The 21760-nt window shown below is 41.8% G+C and overlaps 3 protein-coding genes across 4 annotated transcripts in view; 1 reads left to right on the forward strand and 2 right to left on the reverse strand.

Annotated features, from left to right (window-relative positions):
* Positions 1 to 3035: 3035 nt before the first annotated feature.
* Positions 3036 to 11286, reverse strand: rcc1l (RCC1 like). Of its 2 annotated transcripts, none has more exons than XM_079172098.1 (12): positions 11251 to 11286; positions 10003 to 10291; positions 9783 to 9912; positions 8916 to 9044; positions 8238 to 8304; positions 7972 to 8023; positions 7372 to 7456; positions 6877 to 7058; positions 6052 to 6139; positions 4789 to 4962; positions 4042 to 4127; positions 3036 to 3676 (listed from the first exon to the last, which is right to left on the reverse strand). In XM_079172098.1, the coding sequence occupies exons 2-12, from the start codon at positions 10288 to 10290 to the stop codon at positions 3599 to 3601; spliced, it is 1359 nt and encodes a 452-aa protein (XP_079028224.1). In that variant the 5' UTR covers position 10291; positions 11251 to 11286; the 3' UTR covers positions 3036 to 3598. The 2 variants fall into 2 exon arrangements, with proteins under 2 accessions (XP_079028224.1, XP_079028223.1); XM_079172097.1 differs by having other exon boundaries at positions 11146 to 11278.
* Positions 11287 to 12991: 1705 nt separating this feature from the next.
* On the forward strand, positions 12992 to 14117 carry tlcd5b (TLC domain containing 5b; the record flags this gene model as incomplete). The annotated part of the gene is made up of 2 exons (XM_079171863.1): positions 12992 to 13181; positions 13579 to 14117. 2 exons carry the CDS (start codon positions 12992 to 12994, stop codon positions 14115 to 14117), a joined length of 729 nt encoding a protein of 242 aa, XP_079027989.1.
* Positions 14118 to 15206: 1089 nt separating this feature from the next.
* The window catches only part of arhgef12b (Rho guanine nucleotide exchange factor (GEF) 12b), a 30074-nt gene continuing 23520 nt past the window's right edge, over positions 15207 to 21760 (reverse strand). The window contains exons 28-38 of the mRNA XM_079171864.1: positions 20925 to 21002; positions 20708 to 20783; positions 20243 to 20410; positions 19968 to 20055; positions 19799 to 19885; positions 19612 to 19706; positions 19197 to 19475; positions 18864 to 19067; positions 18081 to 18280; positions 17418 to 17490; positions 15207 to 17320 (exon numbers count right to left, since the gene is read on the reverse strand). Coding sequence (XP_079027990.1) covers positions 17307 to 17320; positions 17418 to 17490; positions 18081 to 18280; positions 18864 to 19067; positions 19197 to 19475; positions 19612 to 19706; positions 19799 to 19885; positions 19968 to 20055; positions 20243 to 20410; positions 20708 to 20783; positions 20925 to 21002 — 1362 coding nt within the window. The 3' untranslated portion in view covers positions 15207 to 17306. The remainder of the gene's footprint in view (positions 17321 to 17417; positions 17491 to 18080; positions 18281 to 18863; positions 19068 to 19196; positions 19476 to 19611; positions 19707 to 19798; positions 19886 to 19967; positions 20056 to 20242; positions 20411 to 20707; positions 20784 to 20924; positions 21003 to 21760) is intronic.

The following is a 21760-nucleotide window of genomic DNA, read 5'->3' on the forward strand; positions in this document are numbered from 1 at the left end:
GACGATACAGTGCAATGATGAAAATAATGTCTACGGCAGTAATGAATGACTGAGCCACTTTGTTTTCTAGAATAATGACACAAACATAAGCTAAGGTTCACACAGGGAGGAGCCCTGGTGTTGAAGCTGCCCCTCTCCTGCCCCCCCAGTCTGCACTTTAAAGCAGGCCGCCCCCCGCCCCCCCATAGGCCTGCTGTACTGATGTGAAAACAGGAGAGGGCTATTTACTGTAGAACGATCTGTCCACACAGGGACATTTGGTCTTCAAGCATTTGGTGATTTTATTTTTTATTTCACCCCTAACAACAACCTTTCTTCTGGTCAGACATGATTAGTAGAAACTCTGTATTTATCAGTGTTAAAGCAGGAGGCAGTTGACAATTCTTCAGATTACATTTCAAAGAAAAACAAGTTGAAGAGCTTCTTGTGTGGAAATAAATAAATAAAGATTTTTTTGGTTGTCATTTTTTTTTCTTTTTTTCTGGAGCTTGTTGCGTGTTCAGTTTTCACCAATGTGTCATTTTTACGTCTTTACTGAACAGGGATTGTGCTCTCACTGTTATTTGCTGCCGATGTGTACTTTTAAATCAATAAACTGGTGACATCTCCGCCCAACGCTACAGATGTCCTCTTTGAGTTAACAAAATGCAAAAACATGACTATACAGGTACATTTAATTTAAATATTAATACCATCAGCTAATAAAGAGTACTATATACACGGTAAGGGAATACAATATTACATGCAGCAGGGATACAAACAAGGAAAAACAACGCAGACTTGAAGTAAAAGATGTCACCTTGTGCTTATTATAACCCGCCGAGCACAAACAGCAGCAGTGATGTTGCCGAGACTGTCTGACAATTTCTGTTCCATCAGAGCTTCATCAGTTTAACACTGAAAAGAAAACAACTAGGTGACAATAAGCAGTTACAAAATAGCGCTGGTCGACTTCTTCATGAGTAATATTAGATGAAAATATAAATACATCTGGAAAAAGTGATTATCATCCTTAAATGTAAAATAAAAAATGCAGGGTCCCCCGAGGATGAATCCTGATGATTTAGGAGACAAATTCCCAGTTTTAACATTATTGCTTCATGACCAGAGATCCCAAAAAGTGTCGCAGCCCCGACGGGATATTTCCTGCTGTTTTTGATGCTTCGACTCAACGCCACCATTACGTCAGCCCTTCTCTAAGCCCCGCCCCCCCTGCTGCTAGTCCATCACGCTGTCAAAGCTACGTTACCATGGAGCCCACACTGTCACTACCTGAACTCACTGAATAATGTTTTAATTGTAAATACTAAAAAGCGGCGTAACTGAAGCTTTTTAGTGTTTAGGGGGGGCTAGTGGGTTTTACTCCTGTGGTAGTTCTTCAGGCTGTTCCCGGTATGCGTAGCCACAGATCATCTACTTCTCTCTAGTTGGTGACCCGGGACTCGAATATGCAAATCATTGTTGAATGATTTGCATATTTTATTTGCCCCACACAACAGAAAAAGGCCCGGTCCACACCGGGGATCGAACCCGGGACCATCTTACTGTGAGGTGACAGTGCACAACAGTTATTGTGATGTAATTATAATTCTAACGGTCATGTGTTAAAACAAACACACGTACTACACACACACACACACACCTGTCTTCACTACTGTGACTCCCTTCCTCCACTCCGGCCTGCAGCTCTGGAGCGACAGCAGGTAGATCAGCTGTCTCTATTGTTTGAGCTGAGTAAACAAAGCAGAGAACAGCCAGGTCCTTGTAGCCTCCACACGCCACCTTTCCCTCTGCTTCAGCTCACTTCAGCACAACACAGATGGAGGAGGAAGAGGAGGAGGAGGGCGGCTCCAGCTGCAGAAAGCCTCTCTGCAGAGCGGGGTTAAAGGAGAGGACACGATCTGTTATTGTTTCACCTCACTGGATCATCTTTCTTCTTACATAATCCCCCGAAAGTTCAACCTGACGGCTCACTGACTTGCGCTCTACCTGCAGGAGTGGAAGTGACTAATTACATTTACTCTCATTGCCGCAGCAAAGTTGTAAAAACACTGCAGATTGTGTTTTAACAGCTGGTTTTTTTTTGTATGTAGAATCTTAAACTGAAAATTACCTCAAGCTGTCAAATAAATGTAGTGGAGATAAAAGTATTAAGTTACATAAAATGGAAAAACTCGAGTAAATTACTTCTTAAAACACATTTTTACAGGCTTTTGTGATGTCATTTTTCTGTTGTATTTGTTGATTTTACTAAATGATTGTATTTTATTTATTTCTGAGTATATTTCTATCGTATCGACTGTCTCACTGAGCTTTCTGTTGTCTTGCTTTTACTGCTTTGTCTGTCAAAGCACTTTGTAAACTCTGTTTTTAAAGGTGCTATATAAATAGTTATTATTATTAAGTCAAATGTACTTTGTTTCATTCCACCGTTGTAATCAGTTTTATCCAAAAATGCTCCAAATGTCCGTCTATAGAAAATAAATTTAGGTAAAATAATATATAGAATTATATTCTGCCTATAACACTATATCATTATAGTTATACTCACTCCTAAATATCCATGTTTTATAACAATAACGTTAATTCATTATAAAGCATTTTATAATGAATTATACGGTCAATATCATAATATTTCATAACTGCAGGTCGCTCACTTACATGTTTTTATAGTTCTCCTTGTAAAACATCTTTTTATTATGCATCATAATCACTGTAATGATGTCATCATGAATACTCTAAGTGGTCATTGCTTTCAGTAAAGTAAAAAATAGATATACTGCAGACCTGCAGAGTTAGTGTTTGACAGCATCGGATTATTATTATATACATATATATACGTATACTATATATACTGTTATTAGGAAGTGAACCAATTCAACACAGTCTCTATTTCACCTTAAATTCGTGGTAAATTGCATTACACTCAATTTCTGTAAACACTGACAAAACAATATATATAAATATTTATTAAGTCATTTTCTCATTTACATATTGTGTATTTAATGGCATTAAACACTGTGGGAAAAGTGGGTGAATCCAGTAAAACATCAAGACTAAACATCAAGACTTATACATATATATAAATATATTCTCGCATTCTCTCAACTTTTATTATTAACTCGTCTTTTCAATTCGTTGTTTTAAATCGATAAAATGATTTCCGCTTCCTTCAAATGTCTTGTTTTGTCCAACCAACCAGGAGACATTCAAGTTAAACTACATAAAAGAGAGAAAAGCAGAAAGTCCTCACAATGGAGAATCATTCACCGCTTTGCTTCGTCTAAATCGATGAATCATTTGACGTTAGTTGTAATAAACCAAACCGTCCTCTGAAGTGTTTCTTAGTCGACCTTCACAAAGTGAAGCGAGCTGTCGGTGACGGTTTGCTGCAGAATCCACCGCTCTGCACTCGGCTTGACGTCACCGCCGCGCGGAGGGACATCGGGGTCCACGACGCCTGTGGAGAGCAGCTGGCTTCAAGACTCCAACGTGGCCCCTGATCAGCTCCCACAGAGAGGAGGAGGAGGAGGGAGGAGGAAGGAGGAGGAGCAAAAACGTCCAAACCCCTCATCCACTGCTGCAGGAACACAGGAGCTCACAGGAGGGACTTCACCAGCGCCACCATGTGGTCGACACCACACGCTACGTCCACCACCTGACCAGGCACAGTCACCTGATGGAAAAAGCACAGATTGTTCTCATCGCAAGTTAATTAAATTTTAATTAAATTAAAAACTTTACGCAACATGTATTTTCTTTCCAACTCTGAAAGTGAAATCTATAAGCGACCGAGTGATCGTTGATAAAGAAGAGTCAGACGACAACCTCCGGTTATACCGAGTGAAGCCGAAGCTTCACGTGTTAAAGCTGCATTTTCTCTAGTGTCCATCAGGGGGCGACTCCTCTGGTTGTATAGAAGTCTATGAGAAAATGACTACTTCTCTCTTGATTTATTACCTCAGTAAACATTGTAAACATGAGTTTATGGTCTCAATCTCTAGTTTCAAGTCTCTTTTGTTTGAATCGGTGTCGTCTTACCCTCCACGGGAAGTACTGGTCGTCTCTCTTGCCGATGCCCAAACAACCTCTCACGTTCTTCCCCCAAACGAAGAGCTCGCCTCGATCTGCAACGCAAACCATCAAACGTGAGCCGTTTGGAAACAAGTCAAGAGCTTTTCTCCGAGACGATCAGTACAGAACAGTGACGGTATTTCTAAATGAGGGATGGGAGGGGAAACAACTGCTTTAGTCGACACTGAACCACATTCTGTGGGTGGAAAATGCTTTTTAAAGCTGCAGTAATAACTTTTAAATCCGTGACTACATGTTCACTTTTACTTCTGAATGACGTAGTTTGTAGCTACATCTCATTCTGAGTTACTTCCTAAACAAACAATAAATCACAAACTTTTAAAAAGAAAACCTACATTTTTGCTTTTGCAAGAATTAAAGCAGAAATGATTAGGATCCAGAATAAACCAGATCCAGTGGGGAACAATAGAACCTCATGGTTTTATTGTGTTCAACAGTTGAAGATTTTAGAACAGAAACCTGTAAAACGGATCAAAATACAAAAACAGACTAATTATAATCAGGCTTTTCATGCAGACATTTTGCTGATTGTGCTTATTCGCTTTCCGGGTGAAAGTTAGACGAGAAGATCGACACCACTTTCATGCAGGCAGGTTAGCTTAGCTTAGCATAAATACTGGAAACAGAGGGAAACAGCTAGCCTAGCTGTTGGTGGTGACGTATCTCCACCCAAAAGAAAAGTAACAAACCCACCCGTCACTGCAGCGAAATGGTTGAGGCCACACCGCACGCTGGTGACGGATACCGAGGGGTTGAACTCTGAGCGTCCAAACAGCGCGGAGGGAATCATCTCCGGGGTCGAGGATTCAGAGAGTTTTGGGCCTTTTCCCAGAATGCCATAGCCCCAAACGAACACCTCTCCTCTCTCTGAAAAGATCCAGAGACACACAGACGGGTAATTATGCACCGACATGGTGAAACAAACAGAGGCTGTTAGCAGTTAGCGTCGCACACGTCACCATTTTGTACCAACAGGAAATGATACCGATGTCAATCAAACTGAAACCTTAAACTTCATCAAAGGGGTTTTCCTCAGATGTGATACTCTTTGTTTTGTTTTCCATGATTTAAGAAACTGTTTTACCTCCATCCACAATTCATTCCATTTTTTACCGCCTCCTTTATCTTTGTGCATTGCATTGTGGGAGAATAGTGTCCATCAGTGTGCGCCTGCTTTGTGTACAGTTTATTTTGTCAATTATAAACGCTATAATGGCGTCACATGGTGCATATATTGTGTATATCCTAGATTCATAAAGTTAATAAAAAGGTCTTTACTGCTAAGCTTAAAAGTGAGACCAAAAATGAGTCAATCTCAGAATTTTGGGCCAGTTTGAACGGATTTCTAGCGATTGAGAGAGAAAAGCCCTGGTTTTTAAGTGTGAACATAAATAATATCTAAAATAGTCCAATACGAGACTGCAGAGATGGAAATAGCCCTGCTGGCTGACTCATCATCGAGTCTGGATCACTAAAACTGTGATCTGTGATGCCACCAAGAGGCCGAGTGAGGAGTCACTCCTCTGATACCAAACTGAAGAGCTAAAAACTGAAAACATGTAAAACCTGTTAACGAAGCTATCAGGTCAGAAGATGCGTCTTTAATTCTAAGATCTCCTCGATGCAGCTGATAACTCTAAAACAGTCCATCTTTTCATTTGCAGCTCTGTAACTCACAGACATGTTTTCCGGTCTAAAAGAACTTCCTGATAACTTTAGTCCCAGGACTTTTCAAGGTAACTAAAAGGTTCATTCAGCCCCTTGTTGTCTGCGTTTTCATGGCGGTCTAAAGATGTAGAGTCTGACGAGCGCAGCTACAAAACATCAGGAGCCTTTCTGGGGGGTAAAATGTCCACAGAACTTTGATCGAAACACAACCAGATCCTTCAAAGTTTCCAAGTCCATTTGGGAAAGTTTCTGCGGCCAAAAAAACGGTTCTTTTGTGTGAACACTGACCGTTGAGAACGGCCACCTGCGTGCCTCCACATGCTGCCTGGACCACCTTTCCACAGCCGACCAGAGGAAGAAGACGAGGAGAGTTCATCTGAAAGACCAGGATAAAAAAAAAAAAGAGCTCAGTGACGGTGAACACTTGAATAACTTTGCCGCATTTCCAAATACTATAATTCATCTAGTGAATAGTTTTTTCTTCTTCTATGATCTTTCTCTTGTTGCATCCAGGCGGCAACCTTCTGTTCTGCAGAGTGAAGCCAAACCTTCATGTCTTAAAGCTGCATTCTCTCTAGTGACCACCAGGGGGCGACTCTGGTTGTATAGAAGTCTATGAGAAAATGACTCTACTTCTCTCTTGATTTATTACCTCAGTAAACATTGTAAACATGAGTTTATGGTCTCAATCTCTAGTTTCAAGTCTTCTTCAATACAGTATGATGTTCATTTAGTAAATGATGGTCCATTTAGAGTCAAACAGACCATAAAGCAGGGTATGCTTTAGGGCGGGGCTACACAGTGATTGACAGGTCTCTACCAGAGACGTATACGGCGTCTCTACGTCACTCCTCCTCAGTCCAGATATGGTAACTTCCGTTTATCGGTTGAAAAAAAAACAACATGGCGACGGTAAAATAACTGTACTTGAGGCTTCAAAACGTGAGTCAACAAACCAATGAGTGACGTCACGATGACTACGTCCACTTCTTATTTACAGTCTATGGTTGTATCCAGTCAATGAGACTCATGCAAGACCTGCTCATACAAACACATTCATGGAAAAAAAGATATTCTTTGTGCAGCTGAATCTGCAGCGTTCGTCCTCCTCACCTGTGTGGACTCAGTGACCGAGGCCAGCTGCAGGTATTCAGAGTTGCCCCAGCCGTACAGCCGTCCGTCCGAGGACACGGCCAGGCTGCAGTCTCCGTACGTGATGATCTGCTGCACCTCCACCCCGGACAGATCCCCCCCCACCTCCACCGGACGGGGGCTGACGTTGTGGTGCCCTAGACCTGCAGGACGAGGACCAAACATACGGGAATGAAAAGAAATCCTCACCTTTCACTCCTGAAAAACTCTGAATATGAATTCAAGAGAGCTCCAGAGGTTATAATGTGCTCATAATGTGGTTAATTAAACAACTGCTATAATAAACCAAAACACTGATTATGCTGCACGAGACATTTGAGGTGGTTTTACAAAGACACACTATTTATTTAACTGTTCAACGTCACTGTAGCAAAAAAAAGAAAAAGGCGACTGTGGAGGAGAGAAGACATTTTTCATCATTCCAGGTTAAGAGGTCTGACAGAGAAGAGCACCGACCCGTCTGTCCATCTGCTCCCCATCCACACGAAAACACCTTCCCCGTCTCGGTGAGGAAGAGGCTGTGGTCCTGTCCACACGCCACCTGGAGACCAAGAGAAAGAACCCTCGGTGATCAAACGCTGTCAAAAGACATTCAATCTACATGCAAATGCACACGACACACACGATTCCACTCGCATCTCCCGTGGGCGGGACTAAGTAGAGAGGAGGCGAGGAGAGAGAGAAGTCAAGGCAACAGGCATCATTACATCTGAGCCGAAATTTTAAGGCAACCTCAGACGTGAGTCACAGCTGCATCAGAGGTCCAGTGTTTTATTATAGCGCTGATCATAACAGTGGTCATGACAACTCGTATATTTACTTTTAGTTCAGTTCCCAAACGTGGCATGAAAGGACTTCGGCAAAGGAAACACCTGTGCCTCCTCGTTCACAGCTCCTATGCCTCCTCTCTCCTCGAGATGCATTTTAGGGAATAAACGCGTCCTTCAAGATGGCGCGCTGAGATTAATTTACGGGCCACAAGCTGGAGGACGGAGGAGACGAGGAGGCACAGAATAAAGAGAGAGGAGACGAGAGGAAAGGAAAGGCTGCACTCACCTGGGTGACCCTGCTGTCGAAGCCGTCCATCTTGTGAATGATGTGACTGCCGCTGTTTGGACATGAGACAGAAATAAGCGATCCATCACTCGAGGTTACATCATCCTTCTCTCTTCCTGTAACCTCCTGCTTGTAATTATTCTCTTTCACAGGTAGAGTACGCAGACGTATCTAATCATTAAAACTTCAAAACTGGAAATGTGGTAAATGTTAGTATCGAAAAATAAGAGTAAAATGATCTTGATGTGTTTATCTTCAGGACAAACCTGTAAACTTCATCTTCAACTATCATCCTCCCACACTGGCCGTACGCATTGTTGCCCATACTGAAAACTAGAAGAGAGAAGAGAAGAGTTAAGTTTCACTATAGCAACTGAGCATCAATTTAATATACTAATATAACCTCTTTGTTCTGTGGAACGTAAAAGGATCATTTAACTCCAGATCACACTGTGGGCGAGACAACGCACGTCATTCTCTCATCAACAAAGCACACACAAGTCCTCAAACACTCCGGAATGTGACTCTATAATTTGGCAAACATGATGAAAAATACTCACTTTAACAGAATTCATAAAATAAAATAACATTTCGACATTGTGGAAGGCAGCAAATTAGGCATGAACCCATTCTACAAAACGCGATTTCATTAACTTGAAACGGAGCTCGTTAGGACATCTGTATGCTAATTAACTGAATTTATCCAAGGACACAATAATGGGCTTTTTAGAAGAGACTTAACAGTTGCTTGATAATCATTTTCAGTGATCTGTGAGAGGAGGATTTATTAAGGACACACGGTTTGTTACCAGGTGCTTCTTTCTCCTCCCATGAGCTGCGACAAACTGCCAAGTGAGCTCTAAAAGGCCTTTAATGAAAGTTCAATGCTCGGGGTGTGTTTCCAGCTTCCTGCTGCTGCAGGAGGTGTGGAGTGAGTCTCTTACCTCCCTCCTGGTCGGTGAGGACCAGAGAGTGAGCGCGGCCGCATGCAACCTGAACCACTTTGGTCCGCAGAGGCTCGACGAGAGGCAGAGCCACCGGGGAGGGTTCCAACACGTAGTCGTAGCTCTGATCTAAGGAGACGAGGAGAGAAGAAAAAGGTGGAGGTGTGAGGCCGAGTACATGATGTACACTAATCATGTGGTATTTATCTAAAATAAAGTGTACTGGGAAGTAGAAGAGCGTGAAAACTATAATAGACTGAAAAAGGGTAACGTTTCAACGTTTATTATGTATTTTATCTTATTATGTTGTGTTTACAGTTTAGTGTGTAATGTGACATTTCCTTCAGGTTTTAACTGCTTATGTTTGTGTTTCTGTGCTTTATCCTTTTGTCAATAACCTACATTTGTGGGTAAACGTTTGTTGAAAATCATCGCCATCATTTAAGCTTTCAATTTTCAAGTTTGGCTGCTTATGAGCACCAGAAACTGTAAATGCACCAGTCAATTAACAGCTGGTGTTATTAAATGGGTACGTTAATTGATTTAAAGGGGCAGCGCACTAAAAAACTAATAATTTAAAGTTTCAGGGAACCATTTCATCTGAACCCCCACTGAGATGTTTCCAGCTTCCTGATTATATTCACAGTATTATTCCTCGCTGCAAGTTGAGGCTCCAAAGCTCTGACTTATAACTGAAAACAGTACGTATTTGTAAAGCGGTGTCCAGTGGGTTTGCAGAGCTATTTAGCTGGAAAAACCTTTCCGTAAAGTGCAAAATAACACGCCGAAAGACACTCAAACGATCCACAGAGCTGCTGATAATTCTCTGTGGAAGTTAAGTTAAGTTCTGGTTGTTGTGTTACTTACGCCGGCTGTGCTGCGTGCGCTGGAAGCCCAGCTGAGAGTCCTTGTTCAGGCCCATGCCCCACAGCTTGATCACATCTTTGGTCGGCGAAGCGATGAGAGTGAAGCCGTAACCACAAGCAGCAGAGGAGATCTACAGCGGGGGAAGAGCAGCTGGTGAGTTCAGTCTTACAAGGTATATACATATATAAATGTATATATGAACACCGTATCCACATTTCACCTGCTCTGCGGTCTCCAGTCGGTAAGGAGTCAGCTGGTATTTGCGGGGCGTCTTCCTGCCGCTGTCCGGCACCACGAAGCTGGGGATCCCCAGAGCGCCAGTGAAGCTGAAGCCCCACACAAACACCTTGTGGGTGGGCTTCTTGTGCTGGCTGACGTACTGAAAAACTGGACCGCTGCTGGTTTTCTCCTTCTGGGGTCTGGATGCTTTACTGAGTGTTGCATAACCACAGACCTGAAGCCTCGTGCTGACGCGTCTGGTGCACAGTCGCACGCATGGAAGAGCCATCCTGGAGACAGAGAGGGGACGAGCATACATAATGGATGAACAGCAGGGGACATATGGCACTTTATGGGGTCTTTAATGACACAAGAAGTCCATTTTAGACACTCAATTTTATGGAGGGAGGTTATTTTCCTAATTTAGGATTAAAAGTGAACTACTACTGCTACTTACTAATAATAGTTCTTAGTTAGTTTATCAAATAAAGTGAAACAAATTGTAAAAAATTGACAAATGTTTGCAAACATTTTACAAAAATAACATATATAATATAATAGCACAACATAAAAAAATAGTGAAACTTTAAAACGTTTAACTCGCATAAATTAAGATTTTGTTTTAAAAGGCTGCGGCAATAAGCTGCACATGTATTTTATTTTGAAGAGAAAATGTAACGGCACCAAATTCCGTTTACTTTCTGACAAATAATGTTACATTCATCTTGTTGAAAATGAAAACCACGATACTGGGAGACTTTGAAGACCGGTAAGACTAGTCAGGGTCTACTGGTAAATTCGGCTTGATGCTGGTCTATTAATCAGTTATATAAACATGAAATAAATGTCACGTTGTAACCGAGTCACTGCCAGCGAGACCCGTATTTCACGTTACTTTAGCTCGCGATACGACTAATAAAAGGTGTAAAGTTTCCTAAAATAAGAAATGTTTGGTGAATATGGTTGATGCCGAATGATAACGCGGCTAATTTTCATTCGTTTAAGATATTACACCATGTTTTTATACAGTAAGAAGGTTGACAATATTCACGAGAGAACTAAATTATTAATAAAATGAGCGGAGTTTCGCCTCGTGCTCTTTCCACATGTAACAAGCTAGCTAACTCAGTTTTATTTAACTTACCTCCACTTCCGGTTTAGAAGTTTAATAATGTGTTTCACGAGCTGAAGAACTAACTTGTAACTTGGTGATTTATAATTTCAATGTCATTATCGCGTGTTTGTTTACCTTTTAGTTAACCTAGCTCACACAGGAAGAGGAAACGGAGCCGTGAGGAGAACCGTAGATAGACATTCTTCTTCTACGGCGTTTTTTCACGTCACAGAGAGGCATTGCGCACCTACCGACAGCGGAGTGTCTTAAGAGACGTATAAAGTATTCAGATCAATTTCTGAAGTACAAGTACTAATACCACACCGTAAAAATACAATTAATTATACAATCATTAAATTAATTTTATCAAATTAAACTTAGTTTAATTAAATATATGTTTTAATGCAGAACATTTAATTATAATTCAATTACATTAAATTGTATTTAATTAAAATTAGTTTAATTAAATACAATTATCCATGCAGGACATATACATGGAACGGAGTATTTTTATGGTGTGGTATTAGTACTTGTACTTCAGAAATTATATGAATCAGGAAATGTGTGCATTGTATTAAAAGTATAAAATGTACCCTGTGACTGTTCTACTATTATATTATTATGTACAAATACTGCAATGTAAACTGTAAGCACATTTCTCTATTTGGAAGAAACTATACAAAGCTCAAAGCGAAGAAGAGTTGCTTTAAATGTCCAATAATCTACTCTGGTGTGAGATTAGAGTGACTGTGGAAGTGGGTTAATGCTGCAGCAACCTGACTTCAGCTTCACAGGTTAATAACCTGCAGAGTCACTTCTTACCTGTATGTCCACGGTGCTCTCATATACCTCAGGCACACGCATATGTAATTAAATTACATTATTATATTTGCCCTGAAACAAAAAGAAAAACAGAAAACAAGCCTTGTTTTTAAGCATTTAAGGTTCTCTTTGCACTTTACCTCGTCTAGAAATCTTATTTTTGTGTTTTTGTTTAGATGCCTGAAGTTTTATTTTATGACATAAAATACGTGAGTAAATACCCCTCATAGTGTCACATTAGCTAGAATTAATTATGTTCCAGCTTCACTTGATGGCCAACATGTTGAGATTGTCTAAATGTTAAATACTCCGGTAAAGTTCTGGACTCACTCTTCAGTATAAACATTTGTTCTTCTCCTCAGTTTGTTTTGTATCATTTCTTGGGTTGTAGATGTGTTCATGTACTTGTCTGCACTTATTTTGTACTCACTTTTCTACAAAATAAAAAAAGCAGCATCAAGAGAACATAAAAGACGAGATGGAGACATAATGAGGGAAGTCTTGTGAATGAAAAGGAGGATCTTAGGATCAGGAGCCGATGCAAAGACACGAGGACAGGTGAGACACGAGGACAGGTGATGGAACTCGTCTGACAGCAGCTGCAGAGAAGTAGAGCCTGTAATCCTTTAAGAGGATCAGGTCTGAGATCCAGGGGGATAAAGGACCCACTCACCGTCTCTAGTAGCCGTCACACAGCACATGTCCACTCCTGTCATCCCGACAGAGGGGAAAAAATGTGTCCGTTTGAGTGCCGAGAGCTTTCTGGCACCTTGGTTTGAATCGCTTTGATTTGAACGGAAAATAAACAAGGATGGAGGCCGAGGCCGAGGCTGCGGACGAGAGCCGGAGTTGTTTCCTCCATGTTTCCTGAATATTTCTGAGAGGACGACGAGTTTCGGTAAGAGACGCTGTGAGAGGGTCAAAACTGACCCACATTTGGGTAAATTAAGCTCTAATGTTAACATTTACATATTAATGTTACGACTAAAATCATAATTGTTGCATCACATGTTCAAATTAAACACACGTGTCCACTCGTCCCACACAGACAGCCATGCCCGTGCTGGAGGTGATCTGCAGCCTGATTGGCTGGTTCTGTCTCTACCTGTTGTTCCGCTGTACCTTCGCTCAGCGGGGGCCCGAGTGGAGCTGCCGGCTGGTCACTTTGTCCCACGGGGTCGGCATCGTGCTGCTGACGGCCTACGTCCTCTTCATCGACGGACCCTGGCCCTTCACACACGCAGGTCAGTGCTGTTTACGCATCAAATGACAATGAAAAAGTGTTCAGTAAACTGAAATATGTTACTATTATCATAGAAATGTAGACATGAGTGCTGTGAAAGTGTTATAAATAAAGATTGGTTCTGTTATTAGAGACCTGCTGTCCTCTCTGAGGGTTTAGAGCAACATATACATTTAAATATTAAATTAAAATACTTGTAACTGTTTGAACACTAAAATGATTGCATTCATTTAACCTGTAAGAAACCAACATTTAATTCAGTTAATAATGATTATGAACACATAATAATGTAAATAAGCATCTTAAGGGCTTTATTACATATTAATTAACGCTTATTACAAGTACCTTCACACATTGTATTTTAAATAACATATAACCCTCTGGTCTGACCCCTCCAGGTACTGAAAACACGGAGCTCCAGATCTTCTCCCTGGCCGTCTGCCTCGGCTACTTCTTCTTCGATCTGGGCTGGTGCGTGCGCCACCACACCGAGGGTCCCGTCATGCTGGCCCACCACGCCGCCAGCATCGTGGGCATCCTGCTGGCTCTGCTCATGGGGGTCTCGGGCTGCGAGACCTGCTGCGTCATCTTCGGCAGCGAGATCACCAACCCGCTGCTGCAGACCCGCTGGTTCCTGCGGCGGCTGGGCCTCTACGACGGGCTGCTGGGCGACGCCGTGGACCTGCTCTTCATCTCGCTGTTCGCCACCGTGCGCGTGGGAGTCGGCACGGTCATGTTTTACTGTGAGCTCACATCCCCCAGGACCACGCTGGTAATGAAGCTGGGCGGCGTGGCCATGTACGGCCTGGCCTGGGTGTTCATGGTGGACATAGCCAGGTTTGGCTACAAGAAGAGTAGGGCCAAGTACAAAAGGTGGCGGGAAAACCACCAGCTCAAAGACAGCAATACCAAAAACTGGATGGACAAGAGTGACTGAAGAAAAGAGAAAGTTAAAGATGCCCAAAATATAGTTTAACACCTCAAAAGGACCTTCGTTTTTCATGGCGAAGAATGCGTCACCACAACAGCGTTCCACAAAAAGTTAAAAGCTTGGTGGGCTGGCATTATAACCATCTTACATTTGGGTGGAACACATTTGATGTGGATCTGATTTACCTACTAAGACTAGTAACCCAACGTATAGAGACTGTTACTTCCTGTTACCAGTAGGTGGCGCTATGATTCAAAGTTACATCAGTTTATTTGCTCACGTCGCCGAGCGGCTACGTCGCCGCCCTTCAACGAATTCTTACAATCTTCCCAACGAAGCATCATCAACGTCTTTAGGCTTTCCTGAGACACTGAATGTTGGTGTCAAGATAAATTTAGGACTTTTCAAGACATTTTTAACACCAAAATCAAATTGTATATGTGTTTCACGATCATACCGGCAAATGTATGAAAGTATGATGGAGAAGTACTTGTGGGGTAGTTTCCAGCATTATAGAACTATTTTATATTCTGGCAGAAAATGGGTGGATGGATTAACCGAATAAAAAATTTAATTAATTGAAGTTTTTGCTAAAAGCAAATAGTGACGGTGTGTGACTGAAACAATCCCACTTTTAGCTAATTAATGTGACGTTTTAAACCTTTTGTGGACACTTGACGGTGCAGATGCCTCGTAAAGGAACTGATGTTTACTGTGACATCCAGAGTTCATTGTTCCTTTAACGCGACTCAGGTTTTAATATAAATAAGATGACATCATCATCCAACCGCACATGAGACCAACTAAAGATGAAATGACACCTTCTCTCTCCCTTCAGATCCCCTTTAAATCTCCTCGCTAAAAGGAGATATTTGAGTTCTCAACAAACTTGTTAATAACAGGGTTAATAGCAATGTAATAAAGACATAACATTCTGAATAGAATAGATTAATGCTGCATGGATACTTCACCCTCTTTTTAAGTAGTTTGTGTAAAAAAAAAATTACGTGATTGTATGGTTTGTAAAAAAACGACACAAAACCTTTTGATATTCATAATTGTACATTGTATTCCTTTACATGGAAAACAGCCCATAACAATATGTTTTTGTCGAAATATTCTTTTTAGGGGGTTTTATTTTTCTTATTCATGTTTTTTCGACCAAAAATCAAAACCATAATGTCGTCCGTGCCGTCTTGGTGGCCAGTGAATATTTGAGTCCTTTCGGTCCAACCATTAAAGTGAAGTGCAGAGGTTTGACGGGAGAATCTTTGTACCTAAAAGAGGAGAACAGGCCGCTGTCACAGGCTGAAGACAGAGTTTACGAGGAGCCAGTCGCAGAAACGATATCAGAGGAAAACCTCAAAATATTTCAGGGGAATCAAAATTAAAGTAGTTTTTAGTGTTTGACAATCAAAAGAAAAAGTCTTGAATATGAAACAAGAATAAATTCTACAATAAAGTTCAATCCAATAAATTCTAATGTGCACAGACTGTGAGGAGCTTTCAGTATCTATTACATGTGCTCCAGGAAAAACACCAACAGTGACACAGTAATTGTCTTTTATAGCTGCAGTTCTACCAATGGAGGACTTCAGCAAAATTAGATTTTGGTAAAGATTACAGTGTTTTCTATCTGCATTCATAATAAAACAGACAGGAAATAAAAGTAGTAAATACTTTCTTTCTGCTCTCGTACTGCATGGAGCCAAACAACGTGGATTATTTCAAACACAAACATGTCGAGGAGTTTCTGGTTTGTTTACAGCTCGTCATGAACAGGCAGTGATCTGGATCTATGATTGCTATGTTATGCTACATTCAAGTGCTCTAGGACATTTAAAATCTGGGACTTTAAAGTCAGATGATCAACAGCGTTTGATGCTATTTGTTCAGGCATTGCAAAAAGGACCAAAAAAGATTTGAGACTAGTCTCCAAATAAATGATGTTCAGTGTATCAACATGGACAACAAATTAGATTTTATATGCACAAGCCTCTCATAACTATTTTTAAATGGTATAATCAGGGGTCGCTTAGCTTAGCACAAAGACTGGAAGTAGAAAGGAAACAGCTAGCCTGATAAAGTTCCACCTTAGTTTCACACGTGACACTAACCCAGTGGTCTGCTGGGTGAAAGTCCAGAGTATGTTTGACCCTTCCACCACCACTCCCACCTGGCCTTTGTGGACTTTCTCGCTCGTTTTATTCGTTATCATACTACGTAACTTTCAATAATGGTCACTCGACTGCATCACTTGCTCTGACCGAATTCAGCATTCAACATATCTGTGGTTTGCAGAAATGTACATTATTTCCTGGCGACTGTGCTGAAACAAAAGCTTTTAGTTTTTTATTGGGAGTTACATGCTTGGACTATAGCATAGGTTTCCATACACGATCCGTGAGCTAAAGTTTCTGCACCAAACTTGGCAACTTCACTGCGACAACAAGACTCTTGGAAGCCATTGTTGGTCAAAAAAATAAATATTACCAGCTATCAAATCCCCTTAAAAGTAATTTTTACGCTTCTGTTTCTGTGTTTACTGAACTTAAGAGGTGGTGGAAGGTTGTTGTTGTTGTTTTTCCACATAGACTAGCTCCAGTTTTATGCTAAGCTAGGATAAAGACTTCCACAGACATTTGGGGATAGAGTGAATGTTGCAGAATTTAAAAACATAATCAGAGTAGTGAGAGGGCATTTTGGCATTAAACGGTTGCTCTTCGAAGCTTTCACAATATAAGTAAATCTATATTTAAGCACGTTCATCTATGTGGCGTGTTGGACTGAATATGTACAGTAGAGGTTGTCTCCTTGTGTCTTATTGCAGACGTTTACATCAAGCTTACAGCAGTGAGTCCTGAACGAGATCCTCAGAGAATCATTCATGTCTCTTTTAATGTCTCTTAATCTTTGCTGTTCATCCGTGTGACTTCACACATGCAACCTTTTATCATTTCATATCTCCAGTGTTTTAAGATAATTTATGCAGTTGATTAATAATATATAATATCAAAAAGAGTCTCTCCTCTTTATAGTGAAACATTCCTAACAATGATGATAACTTCTTCCACTGACACATTCCTGAAGTTCTCCATTTTTGGGGCGACATCAGCGTTAAATTGTCAAAAGATTTCATCCGGAAGAAAGTGATCGTGGAGTGGCACGAAACTCGAGAGAGAAGGAAGTCTGTCGTCACTGAATCCCATCTGAAAGAAATCACAAACAAAAGTGTTGTGAGATTCACTGTGAATGTACAAAAAGATGGATGTCAAGAGGATGACAGATCAATGAGTGAAAACACACCATTGTTGTCATCGGAGTCAGTAGCTGTGTCACTGTGCGTCTGTCGCAGCTCGTTGTACTTCATCTCCACTTCCTGGAAACACATCATCACAACAAAACAACTGAAACGAGGGAAAATGTTCCAAACATTTGTGGGGAAAAAGCAGAGAGACTTCACACAAACCCCTCGCCATCTTCTGACAGTTTATATTTGTGAAACTAGAATCCTTTCAGTGGTGCAACGGATCATTAAACTCACAAAAGAAAAAAAAGGAGCAAATATAACTTTTAGAGATCCATGATCACGTTGTTCCCAAAAAATCATTTCAACCACTCTAAAGTCAGTAAACCATCAAACATTCAGATATGTACCCTTTGACTTTGTTATAGTAATTTAAAGTGTTTTCTTTTCTTCTCTTCAGGAACACAAACAATTCAAATGGTAAGGAAATAAAAGGTAGTATTTTTCTGTGACGGGGGATCTGTACGGATCACGGATCAACACTGGAACGTTACACCACTCGTAACAACCGAATATTGCATTTAAACAGTTATTTATTATATTTGTCTGCTTGTGAACACATCTCTGCTGCTCAGTCAAAACAATAACAACAGACAGTCTTTGCTGACATTGTAAAAGTAGCATGGGATCATGGGAGGTGTTGTCAGGAGGATGCTCGGTACCTTCAGATACTGCAGGTCGGCCTGTAGGAGGCGCAGGTGGGTCATAAGCTGCCGGCTGAGGTTGGGGCCGTCGCCCCCTGCCTGCGAGGAGGAGGACAGCAGTTTCCTCATGTCGATCCCCACGTCGCCCCCGACTCCCCCATCGTCATCGGTGCTGCTCTCCTCGGAGCCACCGCCGAAATCCAGAACCACAAAACCACCTGGGTGGAGCAGCAGAGCGAGTGGAAACACATGTTTATGAGAAACAAAACTGTTAAAAAGGAAAAGGTATCACTTTGAGGCGAAGATTTAGATTGGTACCAAGCTCCCATATCTGTCGGGCAACAGCCGGTTAGCTTAGCTTAGCGCAAAGACTTGAAAGCCTGGCTCCGTCTCCTACCAGCAGCTCTAAAGCTCATTAATTAACACTTCATAGAAGCAGAAAAACAGACGAGTAAAAAAAATGTGTCTATTTCCTGTCTCTATGCTAAGCTAAGCTAACCGGCTGCAGCCTTAAGTTTAACCTTTTGAACCCTAGGCCTATTTTGAGACCTCTGCTCGAAAATGTCATACCTCTTCATGAGCTCCTCAGCGCAACTAGGAAGCCATAATTGATTAGTCTGAGACCAACAGTCACTTAAAGAAAAATAATCAAAGAAATACAACTTGCGCAAAAGACACAAAAGACATTTTTTGAGTCCTCTCTAGCCATACTTCTGTTCTGTATCCATTACAGGCGTAACTCCAGATTTGTGGAAACTATTCCTTTAGTCCTTCAGTATAAAGGGGGAAAAGACGCCTCACCGTTGCCTTCAGGCGTCTCAGACAGCTCTGTGAGTCCTGCAGGGAGCTGAGGCTCGTCTTTCTGTGTACTTGCAGACGCTCGGCTCTCAGAGGGCCCCTCGGGGCTCCCGGGCAGCAGACACCCGGGGGCCACAATCTCCTCTTTCTCGTCCTCTGCCTCTCTGCTTATCATGTGGCTGAAAAGAGCCTGCTTCAGCATCGCCACTAGGACACATAAAAAAAAGTGTGTTATCTTCTGATGTGCATATCATCTCATAAACTCTCTACTGGAGGTAAGTGACAAATGTGTGTTTTGTTATTTGGGTGAACTGACCCTTTAATATTGTAACTTACATGTCCTGAGAGCCTCTTCGCCTTTAGACGAGGCTGTGCCGAATGCGTTGTGCTCTTGGTTTCCATCGGCGATGCCCGGACGTGACACTTCCTGCAGGAACGGCAGCCCGTCTGCCAGCTGCCCGTCCAGGAAGGCCTCTAGCTCTGCTTCGTCCACCTCTTCTTCATCGTCCTCCCGTCTGTCTGCCGCGACCAGCTCCTCTTCATCGTCCTCTTCTGATTTCATGCCGTCGAACGGGTTCAGACCCGGTGGCGCTCGAATGTCTGGAGAAGAAGCGGCTGTAAAAAATATTAAGTAACATTTGTGCTTGATAAAGTACTTAAAAGATGATCAAATTGATGTCAATAAACCTTTCTGACAATCTGACTAATTGATTAAAATAGAGAAAAGTGAAGCGATCGACTGCTGCTGTACCTGAGGAATGGATGCTTCCACCTGCTGTGCCGTTAGGATCTTTGCTCGCTTTAGGCATCCCACGTTTGATGATCTCAAAAGCGTCGCGCTCAGCTCTGAAACACATTCACATTAAAAAGACATTTTTTAAAAACAGTCAAACACCAAAAGAATCAGCGGGTAAAGTGGCTGCAGGTCGTGGACTCACTGGGACTGAGCCGGAGGTGTGCCGCCGTCTCTGTCGTGAGGTTTGGCCTTCACGGCGTCGGCACACTGTGTGATCAGACGCTGCCACCTGGATGAGCGGAGGGCGACACAGCGGGATGAGATTCAGGAAGCAGGCGACCCGGAGTTTGTGTTTGTGGTGCGACACTTACGCTCTCTGATCGGACACCGTCTGAGCCGTCAGCTCGTAGATCTGAGCCCCGTTCTCCGACATGGACAGCACGAAGAAAGACTTGTTGTCTGCAGAGGACAGGAAATGCAAACACGGAACACATGACAGTTACATAAACATACATATTACTAAATATGCACAAAATAATGAACACAAAGTAAGAAAAACAGTAAGAAAGAATTGTATAGAAAGTATGTTTTTGAAGACTTGGATCACTAAACCGTAAAGATTCAGAACATCAGTCGTGGTTCTTACCGGTGGCCACCGGACGGACCAGGACCGTGTTGAGCTTGATGACGGGGCTGAAGATGTGTTTGGTGTCGGCGACGCTGGCCGGATTCTTGCCGTGAAACTTGAGGACGAGGCGCTCGTCCTGTTTCTGCAGTAGAACCAGGATGTCCTCCAGGAGGATTGTGTACAGCTCTGAAAGGAAGACACCGGTGATAAAAAAAACTGTGTGTGTGTATAAATACATTAAGGGTACTGCTGTACATGCTGCAACATGACAAAGGTGTTATTCGTATTTTTGTTTTAATTTCATTGTGTCACAAACTTAATCTGCAAATCCTCCTCTTTTTTAAAACACTGCTGATAAATTTATATTTTGTTTATACAGGTGTGTGTGTGTGTGTGTGTGTGTGTGTGTGTGTGTGTGTGTGTGTGTGTGTGTGTGTGTGTGTGTGTGTGTGTGTGTGTGTGTGTGTGTGTGTGTGTGTGTACCAATCGTCTTTTCTTTATTAACTTTCCAGGACAGAGGTCCCTCATGCACCATCTTCCTCTTGGTCAGGTCCAGATTCTGCAGGACAAGAAAAGAAATACAGCAAACAGCTTCCTAAATAAACCTCGTGACAAGATATCTTGGTCCTAAATGAGGGGAAGACGTTCATGTTGAGCTCAAAACTAATAAGTCCAGAGAACCAGTGATCGGGTTTCTTACCCTCAGCTCCAGGATCATGGGGTTTTCATTCTGTTTGAGAGACGAGAGGTCTAATCTTCTCTGATAGTCCTCGAGCCTCTGTTGAGAAACAACAGAAACTCCTTCAACGCTTTACAAACCTGGAATCTAGATGCTGGTATGAAGTTGATTTTAATCTTTTTTTTTTTTAAACTGCAGAGTCAATATCACGTGATCCCTAACTGATCTATATTTTACATTTTGTCTGCTATGATCATCTCCCACATAACATGTTGTCACAAGCAAGTATGACAAGTCTGAAACCATTTTGAGTCTTTTTACAGACACTGAAAACACCTTTAATCATTTTGCAGGCGCTTGCCTCTTCTTGAAGCATTTACATGTTCTTGCACCTCCAACACTGAGTCAGTTCATAAAGCAGAAGGACTGCAGTGCTGTGTTGTACAATACAATACAATTTAGTCTTCAGAGCCGCCCACTACAGGAACAGTCTTCCTATTGAATTAAGAGAGAGCTGTAATTACCTTTAATAATAACCGTTAAACATAAACTACAGAGACGGCTTCAAGCAAACCAAACCTGCAATCAAGAGTAATCGTGTTAACGCATCGCTGGCACTGCCGTTACATACTCTCATTGTTTTTATAAATCTGCTACTTTTTTAATGTAATTGTCTATTTTATTGTATTTATATCATAATTGTGTTGTATTGTGCTGTACAATAAGGCTCGCTGTGGCATTCTATTGAGAATATGAGGCCAACAACCCGACGAAAGCTCTCTAGCTAACTCTGAACCTTTTACATTGAGGAAACTGAAATGTTGATCAATGTGCACTATCCCCAACAGACAGACAGA

The sequence above is a fragment of the Pholis gunnellus genome (assembly GCF_910591455.1).
Source record: "Pholis gunnellus genome assembly, chromosome: 13".
NCBI lineage: Eukaryota > Metazoa > Chordata > Actinopteri > Perciformes > Pholidae > Pholis > Pholis gunnellus.

Excerpts from the sequence above, each read along its gene's own strand:
- rcc1l (XM_079172098.1), bottom strand. The coding sequence starts at position 10,290 with ATGGCTCTTCCATGCGTGCGACTGTGCACCAGACGCGTCAGCACGAGG. Across the intron at positions 9,913-10,002 it reads GACTGGAGACCGCAGAGCAG|ATCTCCTCTGCTGCTTGTGG; the intron begins GTGAAATGTGGA and ends CCCCCGCTGTAG. Across the intron at positions 8,024-8,237 it reads GTTGAAGATGAAGTTTACAG|CGGCAGTCACATCATTCACA; the intron begins GTTTGTCCTGAA and ends ATGTCCAAACAG.